The 15016-nt window shown below is 36.2% G+C and overlaps 1 protein-coding gene across 1 annotated transcript in view; it reads left to right on the top strand.

The window, feature by feature from the left end:
- LOC117175582 (N-alpha-acetyltransferase 20) overlaps positions 1-15016 on the top strand; it is a gene marked incomplete at its 5' end in the record, with an annotated part of 300484 nt that overhangs the window by 240070 nt on the left and 45398 nt on the right. Inside the window, one exon of the mRNA XM_033365289.1 lies at positions 13614-13750. Within this exon, the coding sequence (XP_033221180.1) occupies positions 13614-13750 (137 nt within the window). The remainder of the gene's footprint in view (positions 1-13613; positions 13751-15016) is intronic.

Here is a 15016-nt window from a genome sequence, read left to right as displayed (position 1 = left end):
AGTTCATGGCACATCTGCCCCTGCCTTAGTAACGGTTTATAACTGGGTAAATGAATTTAAGCGTGGTCGTACATCAATAAGTGACGAACCACGTTCAGGAAGATTAAAAGTAGAAGATTAAAAGTACGTGAGTTAGCTGAGGCCACAAGGATATCTATAGGTGCAGTTGTTTCAATTCTACATGAAAAATTAGGCATGAAAAAGCTATCGGCAAGATGGGTGCCGCGTTTGCTCACAGCTGAGAATAAACGCAATAGAGTGGTCGCCTCTGAGGCTCTTTTGGCGCGCATAAGTCGGAATCGTGAGGAATTTTTTCGTCGATTTGTGACTGTGGATGAAACATGGATACACCATTAAACTTCTGAGACAAAGGAACAATCCAAACAGTGGATTTCCACAGGCGAACCACCTCCAAAGAAGGCAAAGACCGTAAAGTCAGCTGGTAAGGTTGTGGCTACAGTTTTTTGAGATGCACGTGGAATTATACTTATTGACTACTTGGAAAAGGGTAAAACAATCACTGGTGAATATTATGCATCATTATTAGAGCAGCTGAAAGAAGAAATAAAAAAAAAAACGACCACATTTGGCGAGAAAAAAATTCTCTTTTATCACGACAACGCCAGAGTTCACACATGCTTCGTTTCAATTGCTAAAATTGAAGAACTAAAATTCGAATTGGTCGAACACCCACCGTATTCACCAGATTTAGCCCCCAGTGACTTTTTCTTATTTCCAAACTTGAAAAAATGGCTCGGTGGACATAGATTTCCAGACAACGAAGACGTCATTGCCTCTGTAAGTGCTTATTTTGAGGAACTTCCGAAAACGCACTTTTCTGAAGGATTAAAAAAACTTGAAAAGCGATTGACCAAGTGTATAGAGCTCCAAGGAGATTAAGTTGAAAAATAAAAAAAAATTTACCCAAAAAAATTGTTTTTATACTTCATTCTAAGGACTTATTGAACTACCCGCGTATTTGGCGTCGATCATATCTAGTACATAGTTTATGATAATAATAATCAATGCTTCTAATCTATACTATGTGTATTCTGATAGGAGGTTGTCGATTTACTTCAAAGTGCCGGTGACAATAATGAACGGCGTAAACATTGATTCCGGATTCGCAGCGGACCGTATATTATTTTTATCATCTTTGCATGATACTTCAGAGTTGAAATTGCTTATTACCCCAAAACAAAAATGCCTTGTTAGATCTTCGCGTTCTCTCTCGGGAATGAAAATATACTTAGCGGGGAGCGGGATACCCTTACACACTGTGCTTCCGATCGCGGCGATAATGGTGCTTTATATTTTTTAACCGCCACATTTTCGCGATTATTTCTCAACTCCGTACTCGCCCACTGTTGGTCCACGCCTTCCGCCTCGGCCCGTAGATGCTGTACGAATTCCCCGGATATGGCGCCCTTAGACTTATGTTGCCGTATGTTGCACATGTGGCCCCTGCGCCGTCGGGCGTTATCAGAGCGATTACCCGAATCCCGAAACACTAAAAAATTCAAAAGAAATACAGTGAATCTAGTACTATAAACAAAAAACAAGCAAAATAAAAAAGGAATATGTTCCTGTTCGATGCCTAGACGTGTCGTAGCGGAATTGAAAGAAACTCTTAACTTACTTTTTAGCTTTTAAATGGAATGTGCAAAAGAATGGAATCGGAAGGAGAGCTTAATGGGAAGCTGGTGGAAGATGGAAGGAAGTGTTAGCGAGCTAACGGAGAGGAATGATGACCTACCAGCAGACTGGTAGATATTTGTTTGTACTGAGTGCCAACCAGAGGATTGGTGGACGCTCAGGAAACACTCTAAGAACTTGAATGATATTTGCAGCCGAGAACCCGGCGCTGGGCTGCTGGTAGGCCTGATCGCTCTCGTGATCTGGCTTTGATGGGATCCTTTCCACCTCAGCGAGCTCTAGATGGAGGTGGAGGTCTCCACGGCGGGGACCGAAGTTTCATCCCATTGGCCGCTTTGACTCATGTGGCTTTCGCCTCGACCGAGTGGGGCTCACTAAACGCGTTCAGCGGTAACTGACCGTCTTTCCACGTACATTTTCGTGTTTAAGATTAACTCTACTGTAAAGTGCGCGCATTTTTAAGGCTGCATACCATTTATACGAGCTAACTGGAACTTAGAAAATATCTACCTGAGTGCCTGTGGAGAATTTATCTGAAACTTGTCAGAGCCTGAGAATCTTCAGTGAATATTCTGAGATTTCTATTGGTCGGGCAGCCAGAAATGAAAGAAAAATGTTAAATTTTTTCGATATACGCTGTAGTTGTATTACCAATATTAATAAGCTTTCGTAATATTAAAAAGATTATATTTTTTAGATTTATTAATTGTTATTGCTAGATCATAGAGGTCATAGAAGGTTCGTCAATATGTCATTCGACGTGCCTCAAAGACGCGAACAATCTTGTCAAATCTTGTACTGTAGTATTCTTTATATAAAAAAGTTTCTCTCATTCAAGCAGAATAAATAAATTTTTGGAAATTTTATAAATTGGCACTGATGGGTAATATTTAGGTGACTCAGAATGTTTTCGGAATTAACAATACAAAATAATTTTTTAACGTAATCTTTATTATACCTTTTAAAATTAGTCTTCATTAACACTCATAGAGCCAAACATCCTTTGAAACAATTTAAAGACTGGCTCATAAGAGCATTATTCAAAATTTTCCGCTCAATTGCTTCTAGTAGCTTGATTTCGACTCTGATGTTAACAGAAGTACAATGTTAAAAACTTCAACATAATAATAATAAGCTATTAACTGATTTTCATGGGATTAAAGGCAATGTAAAATGGCTTCCAGAATTACAACATCAGCTGGAGTTCAACAATCAGAGGCTCGGGACTATCACCAAGCAGTATACTGAATTAAAAAATCAGGTAATAGCACTGAATACTGGAAACAATGATTTACGTAGGAATATTATAGTTTTACAGGATAGACAAAGTAAATTTATTCAAAGAGTTACCGTAACGGTAGCTCGTCAATATGGAGATAGCCTTGTAATCTCTGTACTACCTGAGAAGGAAGGGGAAAACTGGCAAAATTCGTTGTGCTTAATCTCCACAACTCTGAATGTCAAATTGTTTCCACCTGAAATCTTAAGTGCTCAACTTATGTATCCTAAACTCCACCCTGAAGATCTGTTGTTGAATGAATTTCGGCAAAGCTACCAGAGGCTGAAATGATATCGGAGACGACAAAGAAGAAAACTTTGTATTCAACTTATGTTTGTAATGGAATTCCAAGATATTGTGTCTAAATCAATGAATACCTGTCGTCGACTACACATAACCTTCTCAAAATGTTGCGAGAGCAAGCAAAATAGCATTCATATAAATGTGTATGGCAGGGAGATGGTCTTTGTAAAGAACAAAGTCAAAGATCGGTTATTAAAGATACTTGGTGCAGAATATCTTGCACCAATTACTGCGTGACGACCTACAAAGTCGTCTCAAAGCCCTCTGATTAATCCTTCCTGTGCAGGTAGTGAAGTTTGTGACCAGTTTAAATATTCAGATGTCAACAACTGCCATATTAATATCGACTCACTTCAATTGCGCATTGACTTACTGCATGCTTACTTACATAGAAATACCTATAATATAATTGCCCTAAGTGAAACCTGACTTTCTGCAAAAATCAATGACAATATGGTTGCCGTTAATGGCTATATACATATAAGAAATGATAGGGATAGTTGGTAGGGTGGTGATGTGGCTTTTTACATTATTATTGGTCTCTTCTAAGGTTCTGAAGGTTTCCTTTGGAGTTTTTAATAAACCTGAGTATATAATGTCTCCTTTCTTATTTTTGCATGTTTCATATTTTCGCACAATAACAGCACGAATTCTGCTGGTAAGTTTGCACTCCGTAACAACAGAATGTCAGACAGATTCGAGTCCATATGCGGTTCATTACGCACTCAGGTATGTCAGCACAGAGTGCTGGCATCCTGCCGGTATCCTGTCGTATAATAAGGTCCGCCGTGTGCCTATATTATGCACATATTAATTTAAAAAGGAGCAGGGTTAGCGCTTAGCCAGTAGTTTTACGAAACGTATAATATATACCAATGAAAAACTCATATCGTCCATATAGTTTCATAATATCGTACCTTACGAAGAACACTAATTCACTGCACACGGAGAAAAAATATTACTTGAATGAAAGAAATGTAATACTTATCAAATATTTGTTGACAAAGAAAAAGTTTTCTTTTCTTTGAAAATAATATTCTTCAAAAGAAAAACAATATTCTTGTTATAAGAAAATTTTCTTTTGATCAAAGAAATATTTGATTGAACGAATTTAATACTACAGTTCTTGATTCCAGTAATCTTTTTTCTCGGTGCATTGGCAAAAATTTGATATTTATAGAATTAGTTTTTTAGATGATGGTTTTTCTGTCGACAAAAATACATAGTGCTTTTAAATATGAAAAAAAGATTATAATAAATTCAAAATTGAGTTTAAAAAATCCGAAAGCTTACAAACGTTTGGAAATAGATGGCAGATATAATTCGCGCAATCTCTTTACAGTGATTAGGATGGCCTTATACTTACAAGGGGACCTTTAGGTCTGCTTTTGTGTTGTTTAAATTAATACTCTTCTCAATTAAAGGTACATGACAGAGGTTTTTTGAGCAAAATCATGAAGCCGTACTTATTGTTATTTTATTTCCTATTTTATTGATCAAAATGCTTGTTTATTCCATTTCTCAAAAAGATTTAATTTAATTATGCCATTTGATGATTATTTATTCCTCATTTTCAATAAAAACTATCGTATTTTTATTATCACTTGTTCGGACAATTGTGCATTTTATTAAAATTCTTTATTGTTTAATAGTTTCTAGTATTTACGTTTTTTAATTAAAGAAGGAAAAAAACTGTTGGAAGCTAAAATTTCAACAATAAATACAAAATTAAATTGTTTTCCTCAAAATAAGAAAAATAAACATAAATAATAGACAATTATCCCTAATACGTGAAAATACACTTGCAAGACACTTCTGATTCTTGTTAGTAAATATTTGTGAAATGAGTCACAGCATCCACTGGTATTTCGTATTTATTATTGAAAGTTTCATTCGAAACATTTCGTTTCAACTTTAATTTAAAAATATAAATAATACAAACTATTGAAGTATAAAGAATTTTGTGCCAAGGAGGCACGTTTTCCGTGTCATTCCTGGAAGGTTGGTAGCATAGGCTCTAATGGGCGATTGATGGGGTGGGGGATATTGCCATACGTGGACGGCAAAATCAACATTGCCGTTTGGTACGCAAGCGCTCTTGCGCCAAGAACAGGAATCTGTTTTGCAGCGCATGCGCAAAGCGTCGAGTCGATTCAAATGCTTTATCAAGTACGAGGTGTGTTCAAAAAGTAAGGTGACTTTTCAATTTTCGCGGGTTACGTACATTCAAGTTTTAAATTTTTTGTTTTGTTGTGTTGGTACACTCGTCACGATCATATGTTCACAGTTTTAACTATATAGCTCGTGTTATTTTTCTGGCAAAGGCGTAAAAGGTTAGAAGGGTTTGGTGTGCTCAACGATTTTCTTCTTTCGAAAAAAATGGAGCAAAGAGTTTGCATTAAATTTTGTGTGAAAAATGGAATCCAGTGCTCTAAAACTCTTGAAATGTTGACAGTTGCATACGGTGAGTCTACTCTGAGTAAGAAAAATGTGTATAAGTGGTACAAGCTGTTCCAAGAAGGCCGAGAGGATGTCGAAGACGAACCTCGCCCTGGACGTCCCAGCACGTCAACAACAAATAAAAACGTTCAAGCAGTGGAAAAAATGGTGTTGAAAAATCGCCGAATTACCATCAGAGAAGTTGCCGAAGATGTTGGCATATCGGTTGGCTCATGTCATGCTATCTTTTCGGACGTTTTGGGCATGAGACGTGTGTCAGCGAAGTTTGTTCCAGAACTGCTTAATTTTGATCAAAAGATCCATCGCATGACCATCGCTCAGGAGATTTTGAATGAAGTCAATAATTATCCTGATTTTCTCAAAAGGGTTATAACTGGGGATGAATCGTAGGTACATGGTTATGACGTCGAAACTAAATCCCAATCGTCTCAGTGGAAGCATCCTGAGTCTCCAAGACCGAAAAAAGCACGCAAAGTTCGGTCAAATTTGAAGGTTTCGTTCAATGTCTTCTTTGATTACCGTAGCGTAGTGCATCAGGAATTCTTACCACAAGGTCGTACAGTCAATAAGGAGTATTACCTTCAAGTTAAGCGCCGTTTGCGAGAAGCGATACGCAAAAAACGTCCGGAACTTTGGAAAAACAATTCGTGGCTTTTGCAACACGATAATGCACCTGCTCATTCATCGTTGCTTGTGAAAGATTTTCCGACCAAGAACAGCACCACAGTCATGCCTCAGCCTCCATATTCACCGGATTTGGCCCCCAGTGACTTTTTTCTTTTCCCAAAATTGTGAAGAAACCCATGAAAGGACATCGATTTTTAACGATTGCGGAGATAAAAACTGCATCGCTGAAAGAACTCAAGGTTATAACACAAAATGATTATCAGAAGTGCTTCGATGATTAAAAAAAGCGTTAGCGCAAGTGTATTATATCTGAGGGGGATTACTTTGAAGGGGACAACATAAATATTGAGGAATAAACGAATATTTTTTGAGAAAACCATAAAGTCACTTTATTTTTTGAACACACCTCGTATAATACATCGAGCAATCGAGCGTACATAACCTTAGTTTTTACCTCGAGAATATCAAACGTGGTCAAGCGTCCCGACAATTGTGAACACTTTGTCACTCCAGTGAGTGAACATGGACAGACAGAGCCGTGAGGAGTTGATGCAGTGCACGCTACCGAAACTTTCGGAAATAGCCGATTCTGCGCGTGTCGATTTGTTACCCCTGAAATTTCGGTAGAAATACGATTCAGCGTATGCAGCATTTGTTGATTTTAAGAAGGCACACAAAACGACCGCTACATCACAGAACAGATGAGCAATTTCTGTCGATGAAGGTAAGAATTATTGAAATTTTTTTCTTGCATCATTCCATAAACACACATACAATCGCAAACACGCGCGTGCACACAATCACGCGTGTCCTGTGTGTCATAGAAAAAGAAATAGATCACTACGATTTTTTTTACATGTAACAGTGACTACGCTCTTATGTAACAGACTGTGTATATAAATTTAATTACCTCATTTGACTGCACAAAGACTAGAATTACGTATTTCTTTAAATAATCAAAACATAATCCTGCTATGCATAAAAACAATAATTGCAGGGAAAAATTCAATAATTTCAATAGTTTTTGTGTAAGACGGATACTTTATTTTAACCCGAGCATCCACAAAAAAACGTTTTTCAGCATGAATATTGAAACTAACCAATTTTTTATTCCAAAAAAGGATTTTATTTAACAAAGCAATGGGCTCTAATTATTTAAAAAATATTTAATTCTAGTATGTATAGAATAAAATCTAAAACCAAAATTCTAAATTCTTCATTTCATTTACATAGACAAAACAAAACTTTAAAGAAAAATTATCCCCAAGGGCTCTTAATTTATTTTTAAAAGGCGCCAGAAAAAAACATCACGTTTGCCGCCCTGAAAGAAAATGATTTTATTCTATAGAAACACTGATAATCCTTATAATCCTTACGAATTATTTTTAAACAATTTTTTTTTTAAATGCTTAAGTCCATTATTTTGGGAAAGTGGCGTAGGTACCTGAAAATCCTAATTACAGAAAATAGATTTGAGAAGTCTCTAAATAAAAAAACCACTGTTTATAGTCGGTGTGAAATAAATGACGAATAAAGTTTATTCTAATTACAACTACAACCAAGAAGAAGAAAAAACACTCCGAGGTGTCAACAGGAGAAAAGAGAATTGCCACCCTTGATTAGCCAAGGCTTGCCAGCACCTCAACTGAAACATTACTTCAAATTTTAAAATAGCAAACACGAATACAATTTTATACTAGAATAAATTCCGCCCTGGAGCGAACAGAACGTTACCGATTTTCTCCGCGTCCATTGACGCCATTTGGAGTACAAACAAAATTTCGAATAAATATGAGAGCTGAGATTACTGACAGAGAGAAAAACAAAAATAAAACTATTAAAGCCGCCCACCTTTACCACAAGTTGTTGAGCGAACTCCCAGCTTCCGCAATTCCAAGTTGAGATCTCAAAAAATAGTAAATAAATCCAACGATTAACCACTCTGTGGCAAATACTGAAGACACAAAACTTCAAAATACTCTTCCTCTCATGAGGCTCGAACGATAAAAGACAACGAGTTCGCTCGTCTCGGTAGCACGCAGGCCGCCCAATTTCTCCCCTCCTGCGCAGGTGGACGAGATGTGTCTTCTGCGTGTCACAGTGTCATGGCGTATGAAGGGAGATTTCGAGACCCTACTGCCCAAGAGATGGTGATAGTGGTGCTGCGACGAATCCTCAACGGTGAGATTTGAATCACCCCAGGTACAGGATTTGAAATGCGCGAATCTCATCGACATTCAACCCCCGGTGAACCTACGGTTGCGCCTGCACCTGTGCGACTTTAGCCGGCCTCGCTTTCTCGTTGATCGTAGCGTTGATCCTTGATGAAAAATGATGCTCCAGGGAAGAACCACTCTCTCTTCCATCCTCCTCTCGTACTCGAAACTCAGTGAATTTCATTAAAAGAATCAAACAAAAACCCTAAAAGAATTAACAAGAGTGACTTACTCTTTCTCCCTATAAAAAGCATATAAGAGTGTGTTTTACAAAAAATACAAATATAAAACATTCCAGAAAAAATAAAGAAAACATTAAAAGAAATAAGAAAAGTTGGCACTCGTGCGAGCCTCAATGGTTTGTTTTAATGGATATTTCCTCCAAGAGGGGAAAAGCTGTTTACAAAGAAATGAAACAAAAAACATATGCAAAGTAATTTGCAGATAAAACCTGCAACATTACAGATGAGGCAATTCCATTTTGAGGATTGATCCTGGTTCCAACGCCCTCTATCAAGACATTTAAGAGCTAAACGTTCTCTAAAAATTAAATTTAAATGTATAACGAACTATTTAAATAACAAGTAGTCCCCATATCAATAGTTTAACGAAACATATAGTCTTATTTTTCTCTCAATGCGTTTAACATAGTCTATAAACTTTATATGTATAGTTTTGAAATATTTGGAAAAATATCATGAGACCCTAAATCAGTTTTAAACGCTTTAAGCTTACTTTTCACTAAACACTGAATAATAGAATAAAAATAATAGAATAATATTAGGAACTATTTAAATTGCGATTATTTTAATCAAAGATTTAAGGTATTATAGCGTGTAATATACTATTAATATGTATACTTTATATGTTTAGTTGTGACGAATATAGAATACTTAATTAAGTTTCTGTGTTAATTACTTCCTTAAGTTATTATTTTCCTCACTATTATGCTTTTCCTTGCCTTCTTTATCTTCCTATTCGTCAGTTCATTCTACTTCTAATTCTTCGTCTTCCTCTTCTTCGACTTCCTCTACTTCGACTTCGTGTTCTTTATATCCTTCAAGAAGTTGGTATTCTCGATCTTGGATTTGTACTGTAGATGAGCTAAGAGAATTGTTAGAAGACGGGCTTTATAAGTGGTTTCAGCACGTTTCGCATCAGTCAGTGCAAAATCAACTTGCCTGCATCTTGAAAACTGGATATGTGCGCGGAGCGCTTGCCCAACCGCTACTTGAACAAGCTACAGACGAAGATGAGGAAGCGGCATTGAGACCAACCGCGTGAAGCACGCACATTTTGAGAGATGATGGTAGTTTCAGGACAAGGAGGAACATTTATGTGCAAGTTCCTCCTAAGCCCCAAGAACTGGCTGAATAGGATGCCTCCCTTTGTGAGAATATCTCGGAGGAGTCGGACCTCTGGACCATCATTTATTGAGTTTATGGTGCTGCGAGAGCTTTGGTCGATTCAAGTCGAAGGCTTAAACTGACGATGGATCAAAAGATTAAAAACGAATGCATCTACTAAACAAGAAGATTGGATGGCCAAGACAGAATGCGTCCCGTGTTGAGTATGTGATTGACTACATAGTATCTGGTAGACTCTTCACGAAAGGTTTTGGAAGTTAGCTCAAGAACTGAGGACCTTCAATCACACAGTGAATGAGTGAAAGGAGCTGACAATCAAGCAGCATATAGTAGAAAATATACGGGTGTTAGCCGACGCAAGGACGAGAATACAAAAGATGGAGAGGTGGGTCAGGAAGAATCAACAGTTTGGCTGAACAGTGGTTGGCGTTAGGACACACTATACTCCTACCGAAAAAAGGCAACTTGTCCAAACCAAAAAACTACAGACCAATTAGGAACGAACTACTTTCAAATCTTGCGCCATACAAAATAGCCAATCACAACTTAAAGAAATCGGACCCGCATCAATCATATATTTTCATCTACAACCGTATCAACAACAATAGAATCCGTGATACCTTCAATTATCAACAATTAAGTTGCAAAGTGTTATAAATGTTAATCTTCGTAACGCAAAATCATGAAAAAAAACCAAAACCCCGCCTCTCAACAGAAATTAAGAAGTGAAAGAAGCAAAGCAAGATTTAATACCTCAAAACTAAGGTTAAATATGAGCTGGCCTTTGAGGAACTTTACATTATCAAAAAACATTAACTGCATAGGATGTTCTCACATCATTTTGATAAAAGGCTTTTGGACACTCGCTTTTCAGGGGGCTCTATAGGCTCATAACACAATGTGATTTTAAATAAAATTTCTTACATCACTTATAGGGTTACACGCGTCTTTACGCAGGGAATTCAACGTTTACAGGATGACGAGTAAAACCATGAGGTGATCGAGAATTACAAATCATGGCGCGGATTTATATGTGTTGAGCAGAAATCTTTGAAATGTTCTATTCAGAAACATTTTTTAACAAAACAGTGGAACAAAATAGAATTAGTTTCGCCTAAAACACCTAAAATGTGCATATTTAAATATAATCTGTTTATAAAATAAACAAATATGTCTGAAATGTACTTTTGTTCATATAATTTGATTCTAGAATTAATTAATAACATTCAGTCTTGAATTATTATGATGGCCGCATATCGTACAAACGATAAAAGCAAGCCATTTTAGAGCAGAAATATACTGTGAAAACAAATATTCCTTAACGTCGACCATTTTTAATTACAGTTTGTTTTTCTTTACAAGCTTTATAAACATGCAATTTTTTCTTATTTATACATCTGTGCATTGAATTCAAGCGAGTTGAAGTATAAGAAAATTTTTGTCGACTAGGTAAAACATCCCATTAAAAAAATTGTCTTATTATGCTGTTTGCATTAACATATAAATTAAATAAAAAACGAAAATTTAGTCCTGAATTTTCTAAAAAAAGAGTCTAAAATCGTGGCATAATTGTCTTCTAAATGTGATTTTAAACCTCGTTTTGGGTTTAACACCACTGTGGACCTCTATGTCACAGACAAGGCCGATCACGAGAAAGTATCGTAACAAACGGTTTATTTTATTGACGATAGAGTTTGACAAAGGCCGTGTTACGTACCAAGAAGTGAAGTGTGGGGTTGATACGGTATGCCGGAGGAACACAGGCAATCAATTAAGGATGAACCCTAATTATCGCGAAGCGAACTTGTAATTTTAAATTTTCAATGATTGTGGCGCTTAATGTGAGTGGTGCCATCTGATAGAATGTATGTAGGATTTTGATTTCAATTGGAGAGCAGAGACGCGTGAGAGTTCTTACGAAAAGGTACATGTCCGGTCCGGTCCTTACTTAGGCATTTATTTTATAAACGTTTAACTTATTATACAATCCACTAAGTTTTTAATTATACTGTGAAGTTTTTACTTGTGAGATCGCTGAATCTTGTATTCGAGGAGGTACCTTTTCTGTTATTCTATTCATAGATTATTAAAGAATATAAATGAAGTTTGCACAATTGTTATTTAAATATGTCCTTTAAAAATATTATTTTATCCTTATGTACTACCACTGGACCGTCAAGCGGGACAAGTCAGTGGGCGAAATAAACGATTAAATAAATAAATTTATTCATTTATTTAAGTGAAATTTTTAAATTAAAATTCTCAACAACTCTTCGATTCTAAATTGGACTCTCATTCTAATATGTTGTTTACCGTAAGGGTAATGGGACTCCTGAAGTAGAACACGGGACACTCTACACTTCACACTTCGCCTGTCACTCCCGACACACTGCGTCGCGGTTTTAGACCCACAGGTATTCACAATTTTTTCCATCCATTCGACTGCTCCCTTCTGAATCGTTTATACAAAACGGCTTTTGGTTGGTTGAGTAGATTGCCCCCCGCAGAAGGATTGCACATAGTCCCCGTTATCGGACTTCTATTTAATGCGTTTGTCGACTTCACATGTCAAAACCCTCCCTTCGCTGGGCTTCTGTTTATCGGACTTAAACCTTAAGAGCGATTATAAACGCCGCGACAATTCTGCAGAGCAGCTGCAATGTTGTTTATTGATCTGTGGTTTTAGTGGATAACTCGATTACCCGGGCGAAAAATATCCAAATGACTGTAAGTTTAATTCATTATTTTCAACAATAATTAAAGTCTTCATTATTGCTTTTGCAGTTTCTCATAATTTTTTTAGATATGCATAGTAATAATGTGTAGATGGATTTTGATCATTTAGTTTATTAGGTTCTATTATAATTAATTAATAGATTCTTCCATAGAAGTCGTGATCAAGAGGTAAACAGTGCCGAATGGGTTGTTCCAAAATTCCAATCAAGGATATCGATTGCCGAGATACCGATCAATGATTCGTATTCGTACTAATTTAATTATTTTATCTCCATAATATTTTACCTACTTAAGATTTTAATGTTTAATAACAATCTGTATTATTAATAAATATTTTTCAGTTGCTTTGAAACTCGAAATTATCTGAATGGTAGGAAAGTTAGGAATTGGCATGAGTGTTCAGGCGGGGAAGAAGGCTGACACGCTCCACTAATTATCAACATTTTATGTGTTTTAACGTGGTCATTGTCTTGCGACTCTAATGTATTATGTTTGCCCTCTTTCTCTTTCCCTCTCTCTCTTTCCTTAGCCTACCGATCTTATGTATGCTAATTTATTACCACGGGAGGTGTACCCACTTTGACCATGGCCACGCATACTATTAATTAAGTTGGCCGTGGGTACAAGCAGTTAAAAATGATTTTTAGTTAACCACTCTCATAGGACTCACCGTGACATTAAAACGTTCTCAAATTTTTGTAACAATTTTCTGTTTAAAGATAGAAATAGAGAAGAACGAGAGAAAGAAAAGAATACGTAGGGTATTTGGAAGTAGCCTTATTTTTCTTTCCTGTTTTATTATTTTGGTATTTTAATTTCTATTTTGAATGGAGATGTTTATATTTTGTCTCTGTAAATTTGGTCTTTCTATTTCTTGGAGTTTATATTTTTCTAATTTATATGAATTTTGCTATCAGGTTATATTATAATTTTGTTCATAACTATTAATTTTGTATTTTTATTTTCCAGGAAACAAGCATACTTTGTGGACCTTTTTGTAAGAGTCAGCAACATAGTTGCAATAAAAATGTATCAACAACTGGGCTACATCGTCTACAGAACTGTTTTAGAATATTACAGTGGAGATCCGGACGAAGATGCTTACGGTAAGCTTTCTTTTGCATATTTCTGCTGTAAAAGTAGTTTTAAATGTACAAAAGTTTCAGCTCTTGAAGCCACGTACCAGATGTAACCTACATTACCGTCAGTTTTATCGTACAACCTCAGGTAAAAAAGTTAGAAACCGAGTCAAATATTTCAAAATCAAACAAAAAGTATTGATTTTTATCTAACTTTCATGATCTAACTTTTCATGATTCAATTACAATTTCAAACTAAATACAAAAAAGAGGCAATAGTCTTATAACACAAGTAAGGAAATTCATTATTTGTCTTGAAATATTTAACGCGAGGCAAAGGGGGTGGAAGTACACAGTGATAGTAACGCCATCAGTTCTAAACTCTTGACATTCCCAAATAACAAAGTGTACTACAAATTTACTACGAACCATGCTTGTTATCAAATTTTAGGCACCAGCCAAAAAGAACATAACAGTCATTGAGAATAAAAAGAAATAAAGGTATAAAGACCTTATAATGCAGTTCGAATGGGTATATCCGGATTTTCTTTGGGTCTATAAATGTTTATATTAAAATTTATAGTCCACAGCCAAACATGGTCCATCGAGCAGGATTAATTGTATTCTAGAGCAGAAAGTGTCGGCAGCTAGCGTGAACGTCGCCGATATTCTGGGAATAATATTGTAAAGGCAAGCTTCGTAATTAATTTGTATGTATCTTTTACGCGTAAAGATAACGCGATACGCAAAGAGCCAGTGAAAAAAAGTGGAGCATAAACCCTGCCAGGCAGCGGAAAGGTGCGCGCTCCACCCGATAAGATACATAGAGTATTGAAGTAAAAGAACTATTAATTTCAAAAGAAAAAGCTTCAAAGAAAAGTTGGACTACTCCAAAAGTTACACATTTTTATAAGTATCTTATCTTTTGATAAAATTTATAAATTTCGAGAAAAAATGACTTATAAAATACTAAAAAGCTGTTTTTCTTTAGAGCAAGCAATTTTATTAAAAATAACTTACAGAAAAATGATACTCCTTGACAGGTCTACTCCAACATTCGCGAAGAAAGCTTTATTCAAATTGATGTGCACTAAATTATATTTAAGGCTATAAAATATATATACAGTCATGAATCCTGGAAGCAGAGTCCATAAAAGTTTGGTCCGCGAGACAAAGAAGACAGATCTCCCTGGACTTGGGCCCAAGCCGATGAACACACAAGTCCAGAACACCCTTCCCCCCCTCCACCCGTATCACCCTGGATTCTCAAATATGACATAACGTATTATCACC

The sequence above is a fragment of the Belonocnema kinseyi genome, chromosome 6, assembly GCF_010883055.1.
Source record: "Belonocnema kinseyi isolate 2016_QV_RU_SX_M_011 chromosome 6, B_treatae_v1, whole genome shotgun sequence".
Classification (NCBI taxonomy): Eukaryota; Metazoa; Arthropoda; class Insecta; order Hymenoptera; family Cynipidae; genus Belonocnema; species Belonocnema kinseyi.
Note: the sequence above shows the minus strand (reverse complement) of the source record. Positions and strands in the feature narration are given on the sequence as shown.